The sequence below is a fragment of the Crotalus tigris genome, unplaced genomic scaffold, assembly GCF_016545835.1.
Source record: "Crotalus tigris isolate CLP2741 ecotype Arizona unplaced genomic scaffold, ASM1654583v1 scf7180000017997.644853, whole genome shotgun sequence".
In the NCBI taxonomy this organism is placed as follows: Eukaryota; Metazoa; Chordata; class Lepidosauria; order Squamata; family Viperidae; genus Crotalus; species Crotalus tigris.
The window spans coordinates 164,462-186,641 of record NW_024096763.1 but is presented as its reverse complement, the minus strand read 5'-3'; the positions used below and the strand labels follow the sequence as shown (position 1 = coordinate 186,641).

The 22,180-nt window shown below is 45.7% G+C and overlaps 1 protein-coding gene across 2 annotated transcripts in view; it reads right to left on the bottom strand.

The window, feature by feature from the left end:
- The window catches only part of ARRB1 (arrestin beta 1), a 70,665-nt gene that overhangs the window by 21,759 nt on the left and 26,726 nt on the right, over window positions 1-22,180 (bottom strand). For both annotated transcript variants that reach the window (XM_039346440.1, XM_039346441.1), the window contains exons 2-3: window positions 4,829-4,859; window positions 414-474 (exon numbers count right to left, since the gene is read on the bottom strand). In XM_039346440.1, coding sequence (XP_039202374.1) covers window positions 414-474; window positions 4,829-4,859 — 92 coding nt within the window. The remainder of the gene's footprint in view (window positions 1-413; window positions 475-4,828; window positions 4,860-22,180) is intronic.

The window sequence follows — 22,180 nt, the reverse complement described above, 5'->3', positions numbered from 1 at the left end:
CAACTCCCAGAATTCCTCAGCCAGCCAAACTGGGCCTCTTTAAGACTGGTGGACTTCAACTCCCAGAATTCCTCAGCCAGCCAAACTGGGCCGCGTTAAGACTGGTGGACTTCAACTCCCAGAATTCCTCAGCCAGCCAAACTGGGCCGCGTTAAGCCTGGTGGACTTCAACTCCCAGAATTCCTCAGCCAGCCAAACTGGGCCGCGTTAAGACTGGTGGACTTCAACTCCCAGAATTCCTCAGCCAGCCAAACTGGGCCGCTTTAAGACTGATGGACTTCAACTCCCAGAATTCCTCAGCCAGCCAAACTGGGCCGCTTTAAGACTGGTGGACTTCAACTCCCAGAATTCCTCAGACAGCTTTGCTCAGTTTGGACACCCCTGCTTTATGGAGTGCTGACAGCTCCACTTACCGACTGGATCCACGAGGTCAATGTGGTCGACAAAATCTCTCTTTCCCAGGTAAACGGTGAGCTGCCAGGAGACAAAAGGACAGAGGAGTCATTTTGGCAAGGCCTGAGGGAGACGTCGTCTGTCTATCAAGAGCCAAGGAACATCATTATTAAAGAAAGATTTAACATGAGTTTCTGCTCCCTTCTCCCCCTCTCTCCTATCTATTCATCCAAAGAAGAGATTGGACAAGCCTCTGACTGAGATGGAGTTTCCTGCTTGAGCAGGGGGTTGGACTAGATGACCTCCAAGGTCCCTCCCGACTCTACTTATTCTGTGACTCTGGAAGGGTCTCCTGTTTGAGCAGGGGGTTGGACTAGAAGACCTCCAAGGTCCCTTCTAACTGGGTTATTCTGCTATTCTGTTATTCTGCTGTCTGTCTGTCTGTCTACCTACCTATCTCACATCTAGCTACCAATCAACCTATCATCTATCATTTCTCTCTCTCTCTCTCATCTATCAATTATCTACTTACCAACCAACAAACCAATCTCTCATCTATCTCTCTTTCCCTCTCTGTCTAATCTCTCTTTATATACATATATCTATTGTCTATCTCTGTATATCTATGTATGTGTCTGTCTATGTTTATCTGTCTGTCTGTCTGTATCATCCATCCAACCTTCCATCCATCCATCCATCCATCCATTATCTATCTATCTATCTATCTATCTATCTATCTATCTATCATCCATCCTTCCATCCTTTCTTCCACCCATTATCTGTCTGTCTGTATCTATAATCCATCCTTCCATTATCTATCATCTATCTATCTATCTATCTATCTATCTATCTATCTATCTATCTATCCAGCCTAGATGAGTTCAAATCGCCAGGACCAGACGGATTACACCCCAGAGTTCTCAAGGAACTGGCAGATGTGATATCGGAGCCACTGAACTATATTTTTCAAAGATCCTGGAACAGAGGGAACTACCAGAGGACTGGAAAAGAGCTGATGTAGTTCCCATCCTCAAAAAAAGGAAAAAAAAATGGATCCAGGAAATTACAGACCTATCAGCCTGACCTCAATACCTGGGAAGATCCTGGAAAAGATAATCAAACAACGAATCAACGAACACCTAGAGGCAAACAAAGTCATTACTAAAAGCCAACATGGGTTTGTCAAAAATCGATCATGCCAGACAAATCTTATTGCAGTCTTTGACCAAGTGACAAAATTAGTGGATCAGAGGAATGCTGTGGACATAATTTACTTGGACTTCAGTAAAGCATTTGATAAAGTAGATCACAACCTACTACTTGACAAGATAGAAAAATGTGGGGTAGACAGAACCACCACCAGATGGATCCATAGCTGGCTGACCGGCCGTACTCAGCGAGTGGTCCTCAATGGAACTGCATCTATATGGAGGTAAGTGTGTAGTGGGGTGCCCCAGGGCTCTGTTCTGGGCCCAGTACTCTTCAACATCTTCATCAACGATTTGGATGAAGGGATAGATGGGGAACTCATCAAATTTGCAGACGACACCAAGCTGGCAGGAATAGCCAACACTCCAGAAGACAGGCTTCAGATACAGAAGGCTCTGGACAGACTTGAACACTGGGCACTAACTAACAAAATGAAATTCAATGGTGAAAAAAGCAAGGTTCTACATTTAGGCAAGAAAAAACAAATGCACAAGTACAGCATAGGTGGCACCATGCTCAATAGTAGTAACTGTGAGAGGGACCTTGGAGTCCTAGTAGACAATCTCCTAAATATGAGCCAGCAGTGTGCTGCAGCTGCCAAAAAGGCCAACACAGTGCTAGGCTGCATTAACAGAGGGATAGAATCAAGATCACGTGAAGTATTAATACCACTCTTCAATGCCTTGGTAAGGCCACACTTGGAATACTGCATCCAGTTTGGTCACCACGATGTAAAAAAGATGTTGAGACTCTAGAAAGAGTACAGAGAAGAGCAACAAAGAGGATTAGGGGACTGGAGGCTAAAACATATCAGGAACGGTTGCGAGAATTGGGTATGTCTAGTTTAACGAAGAGAAGGACAAGGGGGGACATGATAGCAGTATTCCAATATCTCAGGGGCTGCCATAAAGAAGAGGGAATTAAGCTATTTTCCAAAGCACCTGAAGGCAGGAAAAGAAGCAACGGGTGGAAACTAATCAAGGAGAGAAGCAACCTAGAACTAAGGAGAAACTTCCTGACATTGAGAACAATTAATCAGTGGAACAGCCTGCCTCCAGAAGCAGTAAATGCTCCAACACTGGAAGTTTTTAAGAAGAGACTGGACAGCCATTTGTCCGAAATGGTGTAGGGTTTCCTGCCCGACCAGGGGGTTGGACTAGATGACCTCCAAGGTCCCTTCCAACTTTACTACTATTACTATCTATCTATCTATCTATCTATCTATCCATCATCCATCCTTCCATTATCTATCTATCTATCTATCTATCTATCTATCTATCTATCTATCTATCATATATCTATTTATCTCTAACCTAGTTATCTAATTATCTATCTATCCATCCATCCATCATCATCTATCTACCTATCTGTCTATCTGTCTGTCTGTATCATCCATCCATCCATTATCTATCTATCTATCTATCTATCTATCTATCTATCTATCTATCTGTCTGTCTGTCTGTCTGTCTGTCTGTCTGTCTGTCTGTCTGTCTGTCTGTCTATCTATCTATCTATCTATCTATCTACGCGGGAGAAAACCCTCAGAAAACAACTATCTATCTATCTATCTATCTATCTATCTATCTATCTATCTATCTATCTATCTTCCATCCTTCCATCTATCCATCCATCCATCCATCCATCCTTCCACCCATTATGTCTGTCTGTCTTTATCTATAATCCATCCTTCCATTCTCCCTCTCTCCCTCCCTCCCTCCCTCCCTCCCTCCCTCTCTCTCTCTCTCTTACCCGGCTTCCTCCCCACCTGGGCCGAATCGTGGTTTATGAGCTCAGCTTTCCACAGACTGGCTTTTCATCTCTGGATTATTTTTAGCTACCCTCCCGTCCTTGCCTTCTGACACCGAGGGAGACTTTCGGTTCCCATGGAAAACGGAGGAGCTGAAACGGAAAGGAAGGACACCCGCCTTGCTATGTTTACCACAGGCCTTCTCCTGGCCATGACCTGGCCAAGATGACTCATAGGCCTCTATTCATCCAGAGTTCCAGGTGGGGCTTACGGACATCAGCTGAGGCACCAGAAGCTCACTTAGCAACACAATGGTTGGCTGGCACTTAAGACCAGCAGGGACACTGCTTCCCCCGTCAAGGAGAGCTGGCGGAGGAAGCAATTCCTTGCTGTCTTAACAGAAGAACAGAGTTGGGAGGGACTCGGAGGTCATCTAGTCCAACCCCCTGCTCAAGCAGGAGACACAGAATAGAATAGAACAGAGCAGAACAGAACGGAATAGAATAGAGTAACAAAGATGGAAGGGACCTTGGAGGCCTTCTAGTCCAACCCCCTGCTCAAGCAGGAAACCCTAGACCAGTGGTTCTCAACCTTTTTAATGCTGCGACCCCCCAACCGGTCGTAAGTCGAGGAGTACTCAACCAGTCGTAAGTCGAGGACTACTCAACTGGTGCAGCACCGTTTGCAGAATGGGACTTTTGGCGGGCTCAGCAGGGCAGAGATAGCCTGGACAATTCCTATTGGCTTTTGAAAGCCAATAGAATTAGACTCTATTCAAGAGAGTCTATTCTATTGGCTTTCAAAAGCCAATAGAATAAAAGGGAGTAGCACAGCTAAGGAAAAGGGGGAAAAAATGGCGGACTGCGTTGTTTGGCGACCCCCGTGAAATGGTCGTTCGACCCCAAATGGGGTCCTGACCCACAGGTTGAGAACCACTGCCCTAGACCATTCCAGTCAAATGGTTGTCCAGTCTCTTCTTAGAAACCTCCAGTGTTGGAGCATTCACAGCTTCTGGTGGGAAGTTGTTCCACTGGTTAATTATTCTCACTGTCAAGAAGTTTCTCCTTAGTTCCGGGTTGCTTCTCTCCTTGATGACTTTCCACCCGTTGCTTTCTTGTCCTGCCTTCAGAGGCTTTGGAGAATAGAATAACAGAATAACAGAGTTGGAAGGAACCTTGGAGGTCATCTAGTCCAACCCCCTACTCAAGAAGGAAGCCCTATTCCGTCTCAGACAAATGGTTGTCCAATCTCTTCTTAAAAAAACTTCCAGTGTTGGAGCATTCACCACTTCCGGAGGCAGTTGATTAATTGTCCTCACTGTCAGGAATTTTGGAGAGCCCTGATTTAAAGTGTTGCAACTGGATTAGCATTTTTTTTTCTTCTTCTCCTTTCGTTAAGTGCCTCCCGATCAACAGATTATCTGGCCTGCCAGTTTCCATCATGACCAAATCTTGCAAAACGAATCAAGAGGTCTCTTACCTTGGCATTGGGGCTGGCTTTCTTGAACACTCTGCAAAAGAAAAGGATAAAAACAAAGTGAGTTGGGCAGCCCGAATTCAAAAGCTGTTATCTGCCACGTCAGGACCCCCGATTGCCCCCCCCCAGGCGAGAAATCCTATGCGCCCATTTCTTTCATTAATTTATTACACAAAATGTACCGGCTGCCCAAATCATACTTGAGTGACTCCGAGAGGCTTACGCTATGAAAAACCCACAATACAGGTAAGTCCTCAACTTACGACAATGAAGCCCAATATTTCTGTCGTTATGCGAGACAGTTAAGTGAGTTTTGCACCCTTTCTGTGACCTGTCTGGCCACCGTCGTTAAGCGAATCGTTGCAGTTGCGAAGTTAGCCTCACGGTTGTTAAGTGAACCGGGCTTCTCCCATTGACATGGCTGGTGAGAAGGTCGTGAAAAGGGGATCGCGTGAACCTGGGGCACTGCGACCGTCATAAATATGAGTCAGTTGGCCAAGTGTCTGAATTTTGATCACGTGACCACGGGGATGCTGCAACGGTTGTAAGCGTGAAAAAATCGTCACAAGTCCCTTTTCTCAGTGCTGGGATAACTTTGAACCATCACTAAAATGAACTGTTGTAAATCAAGGACAGAATAACAGAGTTGGAAGGGACTTTGGAGGTCATCTAGTCTAACCCCGTGTTCAAGCAGGAGACCCGGCCTATATCATTTCAGACAAGTGGCTGTCCAGTCTCTTCTTAGAAATCTCCAGTGATGGAGCGCCCATAACTTCTGGAGGCAAAGAATTCCACTGGTTTAGTTCTAGGCTGGTTCTCTTCTGGATTAGAATAGCAGAATAGCAGAATAATACTAAAACATACGAAGAACGGCTGCGGGACTTGGGTTTGGCTAGTCTAAAGAAAAGAAGAAATAAGGGAGACATGATAGCAGTGTTCCAGTATCTGAGGGGCTGCCACAAAGAAGAGGAGGGAGTCAAATTATTCACCAAAGCACCAGAGGAAGGACGAGAAACCATGGTTGGAAACTCATCAAAGAGAGAAGCAACCTGGAATTAAGGAGAAACTTATTGAGAGTGAGGACAATTAACCAGTGGAACAGCTTGCCACCAGAAATCATGGGCGCTCCATCACTGGAGGTTTTTAAGAAGAAGCTAGAGACATTCACCTGTCTGAGATGGCATAGGTTCTCCTGCTTGAGTGGGGAGCTGGACTAGAAGACCTCCAAGGTCCCTTCCAGCTCTGATATTCTACTACTCTTCCTTCCTTCCTTCCTTCCTTCCTTCCTTCCTTCCTTCCTTCCTTCCTTCCTTCCTTCCTTCCTTCATTCAATTCTACTCTACTCTACTCTACTCTACTCTACTCTACTCTACTCTACTCTACTCTACTCTACTCTACTCTATTCCTGTTCTTATTCTGTTCTTGTTCTTATTCTATTCTATTCTATTCTATTCTATTCTATTCTATTCTATTCTATTCTATTCCATTCCATATATTTCCATTCTGTAATTCTATTCTATTCTATTCCATTCCATTCCATATTCCATTCCATATTCTATTCTATTCCATTCCATTCCATTCCATATATTTCCATTCTGTAATTCTATTCTATTCTATTCTATTCTATTCTATTCTATTCTATTCTATTCTATTCTATTCTATTCTATTCTACTCTACTCTATTCCTGTTCTTATTCTGTTCTTGTTCTTATTCTATTCTATTCTATTCTATTCTATTCTATTCTATTCTATTCTATTCTATTCTATTCTATTCTATTCTATTCTATTCTACTCTATCTCTTCTTAAAAACCTCCAGCGATGGAGCACCCACAACCTCTGGAGGGAAGCAATTCCACTCCTTTAATTCTTCTCACTGACAGGAAATTTTTCCACCGCATTCTCGGAGAGAAACACCAGCCCATGTTGCACTGCCCGTTTGGCCTGGATTCAGCATTTTTATACTTCCAAGCTCTGCCAGATCTTGCGAGGAAGCAAAATTGACTCCGGCTTCTCCAAAATGGAACAAAAGGAAACAATGCAACAAAGTGCACGTCCATTAAAGAAAAGAATAATAAGAACAAATTATTAAAAATTAATTCCTACAACAGATGTAGAAAGGAAGTTGTAATGTGTTTTGGGGGGGGGAATCTTAATTTGTCTAGGCCAGGGGTCGGCAACCTTGGCTCTTTTATGACTCGTGGACTTCAACTCCCAGAATTCCTGAGCAGGCATGGGGGAACTGTGGCCCCTTCATAACTCATGGACTTCAACTCCCAGAATTCCTGAGCCAGCATGAGGGAACTATGGCTTTTTTATGACTCGTGGACTTCAATTCCCAGAATTCCTGAGGAAACCATGCTGAGGGGAAAGGGAGAGGTTTCCAAGCTGAGCCACACTGGCTCAGGAATTCTGGGAGTTGAAGTCCACAAGTTGTGAAGGGGCCAAAGTTTCCACCATGCTGGCTCAGGAATTCTGGGAGTTGAAGTCCACGAGTCATAAAAGAGCCAAGGTTGTCTACTCCAGTCTAGTCTAACAAAGAGAAGGACCAGGGGTGACATGATAACAATCTTCCCATATTTGAGGGGCTGCCAAGAAGAAGAGGAAGGGGGTCATCCTATTCTCCAAAGCCCCTGAAGGCAGGACAAGAAGCAACGAATGCAAAATAATCAAAGAAAGAAGGAACAACCTGGAATTAAGGAGAAATATCCTGACAGTGAGAACAATTCACCAGTGGAACTCCTTGCCGCCAGAAGTTGTGGGTGCTCCAACACTGGAGGTTTTAAAGAAGAGACGGGACAGCCCTTTGTCTGGAACGGTATAGGATCTCCTGCCTGAGCAGGGGGTTGGACTGGATGACCTCCAAGGTCCCTTCCAACTCTGCTGTTCTGTTAGAAATTGTGATCCTGGGGCCATCCCGGATGTGTCCTCCCAGGTGCACCAACTCCTTGTGTTCACACAACCTGTTTCACTCTCAACCCAGCTGAACAAAATTTACGTGGCGCCCACCCCGATGAGGTTCCAAAAGGGCTTAAAAAAGTGCCAATGGGGGAGAAATTTCTTTCTTTATAGAAAACACTATATATGAGTTTTTAATTCCCCACCCCCCCACCCCCTTTCTTTTATCTTCCTTTGCTTCGCTTGCCTTTCCTTTCTCCTTAATGGCTGCTCAATATTGTAAAATCGGTCGTTAAGTTGAGGCGCTGGTGTAGTTTACAATCCTATCTCGGGGCTGATTACACCATATTTATTTATATGTTACTTCTAATAAACGGACCGTGATTTATAAGTTCCTGGAAAAGAGACCGATTTGTTGTTAAGGCATCTGCTCATTAACATTCCTGCCCTTCTTAAAAACAGCTCCAAAGCTTTTTTTTTTCCAGGAAAAATGAAGAAAAGCTGGATTTTTCTTCACAAAACAGGAGATAATTTGTCTCACGGCTCTTTCCAAGCCCTCGTCAACAAGCAGCATCGGAGCAGCACCAGGGCGCTGATTTAAGCAGTCCTCAAGTTACGACCGGCATGGAGCCCGGCTGTCAAGGTCGTAAACGTGCGACGGTCGTAAATCGGGTTGGCCACGTGACCAACCGAACGTTGCTACCTTTTTTGGGTTTCGTGGCAGTCATTAAGCGAACGCCACAGTCGTTAAGCGAGCCAGCGGCTCGCTACGGGAACGGTTTTGGCAAAAAACCTCCCCCAGAAATGAATGTCAATTTTCAGTAAAATGGGGTCCCATAACTGCAGGGTGTAAAAGTGGAACTGTGGCAAGAAAGGTCGTAAAGTGGGACAAACCTCACTTAAGAACTGTCTCATGTAGCAAGGGAAATTTTAGGCTCAGTTGTGGTCATAAGTCAAGGACCACCTGTAACAGAGTTGGAAGGGATCCTGGAGGTCTTCTAGTCCAACCCCTTGCTCAAAAATGAGACCCTGTTCCATTCTGGATAAATGGCTGTCCAATTTGTTCTTGAAAACGCCCAGTGATGGAGAGGAAGGAAGTAGGGAAGGAAGGAGAGAAGGAAGGAAGGAAGGAAGGAAGGGAAGGGAGGGAAGGAAGGAAGGAAGGAAGGAAGAAGGGAGGGAAGGAAGGAAGGAAGAAGGGAGGGAAGGAGGAAGGAAGGAAGGAAGAAGGAAGGGAAGGAAGGAAGGAAGGAAGAAGGGAGAAGGAAGGAAGGAAGGAAGGAAGGAAGAAGGGAAGGGAAGGAAGGAAGGAAGAAGAGAGGAAAGGAAAGGAAGGAAGGAGAGAAGGAAGGAAGGAAGGAGGGAGGGAAGGAAGGAAAGGAAGGAAGGAGAGAAGGAACGAAGGAACGAAGGAAGGACAGAGGGAGGAAGGAAGGAGAGAAGGAGAGAAGGAAGGATGGAAGGAGGTAGAGAAGGAAGGAAGAAAGGAAGGAGAGAAGGAAGGAAGGAAGGAGGGAAGGAAGAAAGGAAGGAAGAAGGGAGGGAAGGAACAAAGGAAGGAGAGAAGGAAGGAGGGAGGGAAGGAAGGAAGGAGAGAAGGAACGAAGGAAGGAGAGAAGGAAGGAGGGAGGGAGGGAAGGAAGGAGAGAAGGAAGGAGGGAAGGAAGGAAGAAAGAAAGAATAGCAGAATAACAGAGCTGGAAGGGACCTCAGAGGTCTTCAGGTCCAACCCCCCAGCCCCCCCCCCCACTCACGCAGGAGACCCTATACATTCCAAGCAAAAGGCAGTCCATCCAATCTCTTCTTAAAAACCTCCGGGGGGGGGGGGTGTGTGTGTCTTCGCAAAGCCCCTTGAAAATCAAGGAAAGAGATCAGGCGGGCTGGGGGAGGGGGGAGGAAGCTGCAGAAATTAACCCCCCCTCTCCCTCCTGGCCATCTACCCAGACCCAAGTCAGCCCCCCCCCCCCGGCCCTTTCTGTGCCCCCCTCCCCTTTGCACCGAAACAAAAACAGCCCCCCTCCTCTTCCACTCAAGAGAGCAGATGCCCCATTCCCACAGAGGATGGCGGGGTGGGGGGGAGAAGAGAGGGTCCCGTTGCCATGGCAACGGAAGGGTAATGAACACACTGCCCGTGGGGGGGGGGGAGTTATCACCAGCTTAGGGCGCGTGGCTTGCCTTCCCCGACCCTCCTGTGGGGTAGAAAAATGGGTCAGGGGGCCCACGGAGTTGCGGGGGCAGAAGCTGCACCTGTGATGCATCGGCCTGAGGCTCTGCGACCCTGCGTCATTTGGAGAGGGAGGGTGGGAGAGAGAGAGAGAGGGAGGGAGGGAGAAAAGAAATGGGGGTTCAGCCCGCTTCTTCCAGGGGGGGCACCAGAAATCAAATCAGTGCCAAGGCACTTGCCCCCCTCTTCCAATGCTAATTTATTTTGGAGCAAAGGAAGAAGGAAGTGGGAGGGGGCTTGGTGGCTGAAAAGTGCCCCCCCTTAAGCCCCCCACCCCAGGACGATTTCACTGGGTCAGAAAAATTGGAATAAAGAGGAAAAAAAACCTAATTAAAGGCAGTCCTCAATGGCCACAGCTGAGCTGAAACCTTTCCGTCGCTAAGCGAGACACTGTTTAAGTTGCTTATCATTTGGCTCAATAATTCAATATAGACATGTTTCTAATATTTCTGCAAATAATCACCACATTCATATAAAGCTGCTTTTCTAACTGGTCATTTTGATTGCTTTATCCTAGATCCTGTTTAAAAATTTTTATTTCAATTTGCACAACTTTCCTTGCCTCGATTGTTAAAACAAATCAACGCGGTTCTTGAGTTAAGTCACACCGTCGTTAAGCGAATCGGGCTTCCCCCCGTTGACTTTTGCTCGTCAGAAGGTCGCAAAAAGGGGATCACGTGACCCCCCGTCGTAAATACGAGTCAGTTGCCAAGCATCTGAATTTTGATCACGTGATCGTGCAACAGTGAGCTGCGACGGTCGTAAGTGTGAAAAACGGCCGTTAAGTCACTTTTGTACAGTGCCGTTGCAACTCTGAATGGTTGCTAAATGAATGTCATAAGCCGAGGACTCCCTAGGTATTTGCAGATGAATTTAAAAAGTTTTTTTTTTAAGGTGTGAGAAATGTAAAAGTGTTGGGATGGCCTGTATGAGGAAAAAGACTTAAATACTTAAGTGTAATGAAAATCTTAAACCAGTAAGAACATTTTGAATATTGGGGGGGAAAACAAATTTAAATAAGAATTTTAAACAGGATCTGGGATAAGGCAATCAAGAGGACCAGCTAGAAAAGCAGCTTTATGTCAATGTGGTTATTCTTTGCAGAAATATTAGGAAAATATGTCTGTATTTAATTGTTATTGATCCAAATAATCAGAATTGTATTACTGTATTACTAATTAGATGACGTAAGATGGTGAGAAATAGAATATGTTTGACTAGATAAGATGTGTATCCTGAACATGAGACTTTGTGATGAATTTGATAATGGGAATTATGGTTACTTAAAACCTGGAAATTATAACCAATAAACGTTAAATTCAAATATTAACGGGAAATTAAAAATTGGGAAAACTAATTCGGACATTGAATATAAAAGACTGAATGTTAGAATAACTTGGCTATGTATAAGCTAAAAATTACTGATAACTGTAAGAATGTAACTTTTATTCAACTGATATAATAAGAACTGTATTAGTCTAAATATAAACATAAGGGGAAAAGAGAGGAAATATTTAATGTGGTACTTTGAGATTTCTGTTAAAGATATTTGTATGTTATTGAATTATTGGTTAACCCAGCTGCCATGTTGCTTTTTAAATACTTAAATGTAAAATTAGAAAATCAATAAAACTTTTTTAAAAAAGAATTGTATTAATTCAAGGTTGGCAAAAGAGAGTATTATTGGAAGAAAATCAAGCAAAGCTATTAAATGGACTATAGAATTATAGAAACTAATTTCTACTGATTGTTTTTTAAGTATAAACCCAGACAACACGATGTTTACCAGATATTAAGGTGACTATGTAAACAAATATTAATAAAACATATTTAAAAATAAAAATAAAAAAGTCTGCAAAATGCCTCTTTTAAAATCCCTGGCAGAGAAGACTGGCTGGCCTGTGCAACTTTTCCTGATTGTGTTTGTGTGTGTTTGTGTGGGTATCAACAACAGTCAAACATCAAACCCAGGCAGTTAGAGTTTTTTTTTCCATCGTGAAATTCTCAACAATTTGCAAGCTGGGAGCTTGCCAAGCCCCAAGACAAGCAATCTTCCGGTGAGCGGATTATTATATATATTTTCTTCTTCTTAAGCTTTTTAAATTCATCTGCAACTACCTAGGGCAGGGGTAGGCAACCTTGGCTCTTTTATGACTCATAGACTTCAACTCCCAGAATTCCTGTGCCAGCACGGGGGAACTATGGCCCCTTCATGACTTGCGGACTTCAACTCCCAGAATTCCTGAGCCAGGATGGGGAAATTTTGGCCCCTTCATGACTCGTGGACTTCAATTCCCAGAATTCCTGAGCCAGCATGGGGGAACTATGGCTCCTTCATGACTCATGGACTTCAATTCCCAGAATTCCTGAGCCAGGATGGGGGAAACTGTGGCTCCTTCATGACTCATGGACTTCAATTCCCAAAATTCCTCAGCCAGCATGGGGGAAACTTTGGTCCCTTCGTGACTCATAGACTTCAACTCCCAGAATTCCTGAGCCAGCCTGGGGGAAACTTTGGCCCCTTCATGACTCGGGGACTTCAACTCCCAGAATTCCTGAGCCAGCATGGGTGAACTATGGCCCCTTCATGACTTGCGGACTTCAACTCCCAGAATTCCTGAGCCAGGATGGGGAAACTCTGGCCCCTTCATGACTCGTGGACTTCAACTCCCAGAATTCCTGAGCCAGCATGGGGGAACTATGGCCCCTTTATGACTCGAGGACTTCAACTCCCAGAATTCCTGAGCCAGGATGGGGGAAACTTTGGCCCCTTCATGACTCATGGACTTCAATTCCCAGAATTCCTGAGCCAGCATGGGGGAACTATGGCCCCTTCATGACTCGTGGACTTCAACTCCCAGAATTCCTCAGCCAGCATGGCTCAGCTTGGAAACCTCTCCCTTTCCCCTCAGCATGGCTGGCTCAGGAATTCTGGGAGTTGAAGTCCACAGTCATAAAAGAGCCAAGGTTGCCTATCCCTGCCCTAGGGAGTCCTCGGCTTACGACATTCATTTAGTGACGGTTTAAAGTTGCAACGGCACTGAAAAAAAGAAGCAGCGAGGCAGATGGAGGTGCAGATCGCCCGACGAAAATTTTAAAAATAAGATTAAATTTAAAAAAAATGAAAATAATAATGCCAGAATAATAAGTTGCAGAAATTAAAAAGAAAAGAGAAAGGGACGGAGCCGATGGAATGCTTTTCCTCCGGACAGTTTTCCAATGCTTCCATTTCTTCAAGCGGTCCTCGACTTGTTTAGTGACCGTTCGAAGCAACAACAACACCGAAAAAAGCGACTTAGGGCTGTTTTTCACACTTGTGGCCGTCCCAGCGTCCCCCCAGGGTTACGTGATCAAAATTCAGAGCCTTGGTGACTGACTCACATTTACGACGGTTGCAGCGTCCCGGGGGGGGGGTCAGGCAACTCTCTGACAAGCAAAGTCAGTGGGGGAACGCTGGATTCACTTAACGACCGGGTTACTAACTTAATAGCTAAAGCGATTCACTTAACGACGGTGGTAAAGAAGTGGTAAAATGGGGCAAAATTCACTTAATGACTGTCTTGCTTAGCAACGGAAATGTGGGGCTCAATTTTGGTGGTAAGTTGAAGACTATCTGTATCTCCCAGACACCAAGAGGGGGAAATTGGAGGTTTTCCGTCTGTTAAACCACTGAAAAAGTCAAATAGGTTTTATCTTTTTTTTCCTTCCTTCCTTTCTTTCTTTTCTTTCTTTTTCTTCCTTCCTTTTTTCTTTCTTTACTTCCTTCCTCCCCTCCTTCCCTCTCCCTTCCCTTCCTTTCCTTCCCATCCTTTTCCTTTCCTTTCCTTTCCTTTCCTTTCCTTCTCTTTCTCCTTCTCTTTCTCTCCTTTCCTTTCCTTTCCTTTCCTTCCCTTCCCTTTCCTTCTCTCCCTTTCTCCTTCTTTCTCTCCTTTCCTTTCCTTCCCTTCCATTTCCTTCTCTCCCTCTCCTTCTCCTTCTATCTCTCCTTTTGTTTCCTTCCCTTCCATTTCCTTTCCTTCTCTCCGTTTCTCCTTCTTTCCTTTCCTTTCCCTTTCTTTCTTTTCCTTCCCTTTCCTTCTCTCTCTTTCTCCTTCTCCTTCTATCTCTCCTTTCCTTTCCTTCCCTTCCCTTCCATTTCCTTTCCTTCTGTTTCTCCTTTCCTTTCCCTTTCCTTTCTTCCTTCTCTCCCTTTCTCCTTTTCCTTCTTTCTCTCCTTTCCTTTCCTTCCCTTCCCTTCCATTTCCTTTCCTTCTCTCTGTTTCTCCTTTCCTTTCCTTTCCTTTCCTTTCCCTTCCTTTCCTTCTCCCTTTCTCCTTTTCCTTCTTTCTCTCCTTTCTTTTCCTTCCCTTCCATTCCCTTTCCTTCTCTGTTTCTCCTTTCCTTTCCTTCTCCCTTTCTCCTTCTCCTTCTTTCTCTCTTTCCTTTCCTTCCCTTCCATTCCCTTTCCTTCTCTGTTTTTCCTTTCCTTTCCCTTTTCTTCCCATCCCTTTCCTTTCCTTTCCTCCCTTCCCTTCCCTCCACCTTCCCTCTGGTGGATTTGGCTCAATCTATTTTTACGGCACTGGGTTCCACCTAAAGATGCCTTGGCACAGAGGCAGCTGTAAATAAACTTCAAAAGGAAACGATCCAATCCGAGTCTCCACATCCAACAAAGGCTGGCAAGCCGAGCCCAGAACAGATGCGAAAGCCGGCTGGTGTTCCAAGCTCCGAAATCCCTTTTTTGCCAGGCCAGACAAAATGACCGTCCAAGCTTTATTGGACAATCTGGACCTCCGAAACCCAAGCCGGGGATATATACAAAAACTCATGGACAGCCTTAAAAAAAATTCCAGCATTAGAAGAAAGAAAGAAAGAAAGAAAGAAAGAAAGAAAGAAAGAAAGAAAGAAAGAAAGAAAGAAAGAAAGAAAGAAAGAAAGAAAGAAAGAAAAGAAACGGTCAGAATCCAATTATATTTCATCTCTAGTTATCGACTATGGAAAAATCCCATTTCTGCCCTCTCTGGATTCTGTCATACGATGAAGGAGAAGCGGGGTGAAAAAAGGGGTTTTATGGCCCTCACTTCCTTCGGTACAACTTCAAAAGGGACTGAATGTGGATGCCACCAAAAGGACTAAAGCAGTGGGTCGGGACCCCATTTGGGGTCGAACGACCATTTCACGGGGGTCGCCAAACAACGCAGTCCGCCATTTTTTCCCCCCTTTTCCTTAGCTGTGCTACTCCCTTTTATTCTATTGGCTTTTGAAAGCCAGTAGAATAGACTCTCTTGAATAGAGTCTCATTCTATTGGCTTTCAAAAGCCAATAGGAATTGTCCAGGCTGTCTCTGCCCTGCTGAGTCCGCCAAAAGTCCCATTCTGCAAACGGTGCTGCGCCAGTTGAGCAGTCCTCGATTTACGACCGGTTGGGGGTCGCGGCATTAAAAAGGTTGAGAACCACTGCTATAGGGTCTCCTGCCTGAACAGGGGGTTGGACTAGATCAGTGGTTCTCAACCTGTGGGTGGGGACCCCATTTGGGGTCGAACGACCATTTCACGGGGGTCGCCAAACAACGCAGTCTGCCATTTTTTCCCCCCTTTTCCTTAGCTGTGCTACTCCCTTTTCTTCTATTGGCTTTTGAAAGCCAATAGAATAGACTCTCTTGAATAGAGTCTAATTCTATTGGCTTTCAAAAGCTAGTAGAAATTGTCCAGGCTGTCTCTGCCCTGCTGAGCCCGCCAAAAGTCCCATTCTGCAAACGGTGCTGCAAGTTGTCTGCAGCGAAGGCGAGCTGTCTGAAAGCTTCCACCCCTCCCTGCTGAGCAACTACTAAAAATGTAAGTAAAAGAGGGCCAGGGGTGGGAGGTGGGAGGCCGGCGGGCGCAGGGAGGGTTGCTGGCGCACGTGGGGCCCGGCGGGTGCCTTACTGCCCTTGGGCTGGGCCAGCTGGTGGCCCAGCCAGTGGTCACCCTGCGTCGTCGCTGCCCCTTGCCAGGTACGACTCGGCCGGCGCAGGGGGTGGCACCACGCATGCACGGCGCTCCCGGGCAGGGAAAGTCCTCGACTTACGACCGGTTGGGTAGTCCTCGACTTACGACCGGTTGGGGGTCGCGGCATTAAAAAGGTTGAGACCACTGGACTAAAGCATAACAATGGGGCCATCAGCTTTCATCTACTACTCTCTGAAGTCTCCCTTCCACTGGCAGTGAGGGAAAAGGGGGTGGAAATGTAACGCCTGGGATTGTCGCTGGACAGTTGGTGGGGTGGGATGGGGCTGCTGGGAACCCCTTAAAACCTTGAACCCTAGGGCTTGGCCCCCAAATCCTGTCTAGAACGCCGACAACCATTTTCTCTTAATAAAGGATGCCTGTTGGAAGAAATATTCCAAGAGTTCTGGCTTCTTAAGATGCAAAGTGGGGTGGGTCCTTACAGAAACTAAATCGCTAAAAACCATAATAATACCCTTTAAACATTATTGGCACGGATGAAATCCCATCAGTCAACTGCAAAAGGCAGCTCGGCTCGGGACAGTTGACATCCTGTGACATCCACCTCTGCCTATCCGGGGTCCTGGGAAGGACTCGAGAAGTGGATAAAAATGCTAAAACTAATCTAAACATCTGGCAGAGTGTGCAATAAAGCAGAATAATATAATAGGAAATATGCTGACTTACAACAGTTCATCTAGTGACAACGTTCAAAGTCACAATCTCCCTGAAAATAAAAATGGACTCCTGACTATTTTTCACATTTGCAACCGCCACAGCCTCCCCTGTGCTCATGAGATGAAAATTTGAACGCCTGGTAAATTGACTCGCATTTGTGACGGTTGCAGATCCCGGGTTCGTGGGATTCCCTTTTTGCAACCTCCTGACCAGTAAAGTCAATGGTGGTGCCGGGGGGGAGAGAGATGGATTCACTTAACAACCGTGTTGATTAACTGAAAAACTGCAGGGATTTGCTTAACGACCGTGGCAAGGAAGGTCGTAAAATGGGGCAAAACCCACTTTGCAAACGTCTCGCTTAGCCAGCGAAATTGGGGGCTTGATTGGGGCTCATAAGTCAAGGACTAGCCGTAACAGAAACAAGATTTCCTGACAATGAGAACAATTAACCAGTGGAACTACCTGCTACCAGAAGCTGTGAATGCTCCAACACTGGAAGTTTTTAAGAAGAGACTGGACAGCCATTGGTCTGAAATGGTCTAGGCCACAGGGGTAGGCAACCTTGGCTCTTTTATGACTCATGGACTTCAACTCCCAGAATTCCTCAGCCAGCATGGGGGAACTATGGCCCCTTCATGACTGGTGGACTTCAACTCCCAGAATTCCTGAGCCAGCATGGCTCAGCATGGAAACCTCTCCCTTTTCCCTCAGCATGGCTGGCTGTTCAATTCTGGGAGTTGAAGTCCGCAAATCATGAAGGGGCCATAGTTCCCCCATGCTGGCTGAGGAATTCTGGGAGTTGAAGTCCACGAGTCATGAAGGGACCATAGTTCCCCCATGCTGGCTCAGGAATTCTGGGAGTTGAAGTCCACGAGTCATGAAGGGGCCATAGTTCCCCCATGCTGGCTGAGGAATTCTGGGAGTTGAAGTCCACGAGTCATAAAAGAGTCAAGGTTGCGTACCCCTGGTAGGGTTTCCTGCCTGAACAGGGGGTTGGGCTAGAAGACCTCCAAGATCCCTTCCAACTCGATGATGATGATGATGATGATGACGTGAACCTCAGTGAACTGAACATTCAAATTGAGTCTGATGGTTGCCATGGGTTGCTGCCAGCATCCTAGGTACAATCAACCTAGGTGTTGTTGTCGTCGTTGTTGTTGTTATTACTACTACTACTACTACTACTACTACTACTACTACTATTATTATTATTATTATTATTTGGATAGGAGAAGAAATCAAAAGCTCAACCACCACTTGTGGAGGAAGGACACTGAGGTCCCCTGTTGCCAAGACGGTTGCGTGGTGTCTCCATCACAAGCCACACAACAGGCTCCAAGCTGCAATCTCAGCCCTTCTTCTCCCTTTGTTTCTCCCGAAATCTCATTTAGGGCTTAATTTTTCCTCTGCCCTGCCCTTGTCAAAGCCTCTGGGAAATTATGAGCAGCTAAAGGAGAGATCTGGGAAGCAGATATAAACAAGAGGCTGATGAGAAAAGACAGCCTCCCTCTCTCTTTGCTTTTAGTGTTTTTGTCCTGAGGGAAAACTTTAGCCCGGTGCTTAAGCTCGGCCTGTTCTTTCTCCGCTTCAGAACTGGGGAGGGGTGGGGTGGGGGTCCCTTCCAGCGCTGCTGGGAAATGCCAGACCCCGAAATTGACCTCGTTTCCCTCCGAACGTCAGGCCGTCCTCAGCTTATGGCCACAACGGACCCCGTTCTGGAGGAAGACACACTTGTTAAGACTCTAGTCCTCATGGTTCCGAAACGAGATCAATTGTGAGGGAGGATCTTGTGGCCCACTCAGTGAAGCTCTGCTACGTGCCTGTGATTTCTTTTTCAACCACCCTGTGTATTTAGGCAGTCCTCGGCTTACGACCACAAGGGACCCCAAAATTTCCGTCATTCTTGCTTCCGATTCATCACCACTTGGGGGGGGGCACAAAAAAAGAGAGATTTTTCTCCACTGAAATGCTCATTTTTAATTGGAATGAAGCAGAGACGGGACAGGTCTTTCTCCGTCTCAACCCCGCTGTATCAGAGATGGGCCAGACTACAACTCCTATCCTCCCCAGCTGCCAGCTCAACCCATTTATGGGAGCGGTTTCGTTGGAGAACAACTAACCAGGGGAACCACCTTCCTCCAGAAGCAGTGAATGCTCCAACACAGGAAGTCTTTAAGAAGAGACTGGACAGCCCTTTGTCTGAAATAGTATAGGGTTTCCTGCCTGAGCAGGGGGTTGGACTAGATGACCTCCAAGATCCCCTTCCAACATTATTATTATTATTATTATTATTATTATTATTATTATTATTATTATTACTACTACTACTATTACTATTACTACTACTACTATTATTATTATTATTATTTGCAAGCAGGGGAGCAGCATCCAAAATTTCTGCCGCTGAGCAAGACAGTTGTTCAATAGGTTTTGCCCCATTTTACCACTTTTCTTGAGACATGTGTTAACTTTTATTATTATTATTATTATTTTATTTTTTGCAAAGCCGGCGGGGGGAATTCTGGGAGTTGAAATCCAGCCTCTCCGAGTTGCCAAGGGTTAGGAAATCCAGCTTTAAGGAGGAGAGCCATAATAGAAATTTTTCTCTTTCCTACAACATCTTATTCTATTTTTACCTTCGAATCCATTTGTTTTTGCTCTGGGATCCTGTTTGTGCCATTTCATTTACGGCTTATTATATTTTATTATTCTTATAAAGTGACTAAACGAACAGACCAGCAAAACGCAGTGGACGTAGCATGCCCAGCTTTCGGTAAAGCATTTGACAAAGTAGACCACAACCCATTCCTTAGTAAGCTAGAAAAAGGTGGAGTAGACACCATCACCACCAGATGGATCTGTAGCTGGCTGACAAACCGTACTCAACGAATAGTCCTCAACGGCACTACATCCACATGGAGAGGAGTAAGCAGTGGGGTACTACAAGGTTCCGTCTTAGGCCCAGGACTCTTCAATATCTTCATCAATGACTTAGATAAGAGAATTGAAGGGGAATTCATCCAATTTGCAGATGACACCAGACCGGCAGGAGTAGCCAACACTCCACAAGACAAACTCAGGATTCAAAAAGATCTTCACAAACTTGAACAATGGGCCCTATCCAACAAAATGAGTTTCAGTGTGCAAAGTCTTACACTTGGGCAGTGTAAGGATTTAAGTACAGATTGGGCGAGACCTGGCTCAAAAACAGCAACTGTGAGAGGGACCTTGGAGTCCTAGCGGACGATCGCTTGACCGCGAGCCAGCCGTGTGCAGCAGCAGCCCAAAAAGCTAATACAATCCTGGGTTGTATAAACAAGGGGCGTAGAATCAAGAACACACAAAGTATTAGTACCGCTTTATAAAACCCTAGCAAGGCCACACCTGGCATACTGCAGCCAGGTTTGGTCACCACATTACAAAAAAGATGCTGAGACTCTGGAAAAAGTTTAGAGAAGAGCAACTAAGATGATCCAAGGCCTGGAGACTAAAACATACGAAGAATGGCTGCGGGACTTGGGTCTGGCTGGTCTAAAGAAAAGAAGAAATAGGGGAGACACGATAGCAGTCTTCCAGTATTTGTGGGGGGGCTGCCACAAAGAAGAGGGGGGGTCATATTGTTCACCAGAGCACCAGAGGGCAGGACGAGAAACAATGGTTGGAAACTGAACAAGGAGAGAAGCAACCTGGAATTAAGGAGAAACTTCCTGACAGTGAGGACAATTAACCAGTGGAACAGCTTGCCCCAAGAAATGGCGGGCACTCCATCACTGGAGATTTTTAAGAAGAGAGTAGATCAGTGGTTCTCAACCTGTGGGTCGGGACCCCATTTGGGGTCGAACGACCATTTCACGGGGGTCGCCAAACAACGCAGTCCGCCATTTTTTCCCCCCTTTTCCTAAGCTGTGCTACTCCCTTTTATTCTATTGGCTTTTGAAAGCCAAGAGAATAGACTCTCTTGAATAGCGTCTAATTCTATTGGCTTTCAAAAGCCAATAGGAATTGTCCAGGCTGTCTCTGCCCTGCTGAGCCCGCCAAAAGTCCCATTCTGCAGACGGTGCTGCACCAGTTGAGTAGTCCTCGGCTTACGACCGGTTGAGTAGTCCTCGACTTACGACCGGTTGGGGGTCGCGGCATTAAAAAGGTTGAGAACCACTGGACTAGATAGTCACTTGTCTGAGATGGTATAGGTTCTCCTGCTTGAGAAGGGGGCTGGACTAGATGACCTCCAAAGTCCCTTCCAGCTCTATTCTATTCTATTCTATTCTATTCTATTCTATTCTATTCTATTCTATTCCATTCCATTCCATTCAGAATCCTTGCAGTGATCTCTAATTTTCAGGAATCTTTGGGGTTTTTGTTTTGTTTTGTTTTGATCCCTATCATGGATGTTTTAATTGCAAGTTTCCTTATCTGGAGGTTGGGAATCTTTTAAACCCGCGTGAATCTTGATCGATTCAGCAGCCAACAAGCAGCCAGAAGGAATGAATAAATAAAGAGATGGAAAACCATCAACCCCGAACAGAAAACGGTGGAGATTTTTCTCCACTGAAATACCCACTTTTAATCGGAACGAAGCAGAAACGGGACAGGTCTTTCTCCGTCTCAACCCCGCTGTATCAGGCATGGGCCAGACTACACCTCCCATCCTCCCCGGCTGCCAGCTCAAGCCATTTATGGGAGGGGTTTCGTTGGAGAAGGTGCTAGATTTGCAAGCAGGGGTCTTCCGGAGCGGCTGGCTGTATCGGATTGAATAAATCGCATTACCGGTAGCTCTGGACTTACGTCTGCAACTGAGCTTACATCGGCTGCTAATCAAGACAGTTGTTCAATAGGTTTTGTCCCAGGTGTGGCCTCACCAGGGCTTTATAAAGCTGTACTCATCAAATTTGCAGCTGACACCAAGCTGGCAGGAATAGCCAACACTCCAGAAGACAGGCTTAAGATACAGGAGGATCTGAACAGACTTGAACACTGGGCACTAACTAACAAAATTAAATTCAATGGTGAAAAAAGTAAAGTTCTACATCTAGGCAAGAAAAACCAAATGTACAGGTATAGTATAGGGGGTACCTTGCTCAATAGTAGTAACTGTGAGAGGGATCTCGGAGTCCTAGTGGACAATCACTTAAATAGGAGCCAGCAGTGTGCTGCAGCTGCCAAAAAGACCAACATAGTACTGGGCTGTATTAACAGAGGGACAGAATCAAGATCACGTGAAGTGTTATTACCACTTTACAAGGCCTTGGTAAGGCCACACTTGGAATACGGCATCCAGTTTTGGTCACCACGAGGTAAAAAAGATGTTGAGACTCTTGAAAGAGGGCAGAGAAGAGTAACAAAGGTGATTAGGGGACTGGAGGCTGAAAGAAGAACTGTTGCTGGAATTGGATATGTCTAGTCTAATGAAGAGAAGGACGAGGGGGGACATGATAGCAGTCTTCCAGTATCTCAGGGGCTGCCCCAAAGAAGAGGGAGTCAAGCTATTCTCCAAAGTGCCTGAAGGCAGGAGAAGAAGCAACGGGTGGAAACTCATCAAGGAGAGAAGCAACCTGGAACTAAGGAGAAACTTCCTGACAGTTAGAACAATTAACC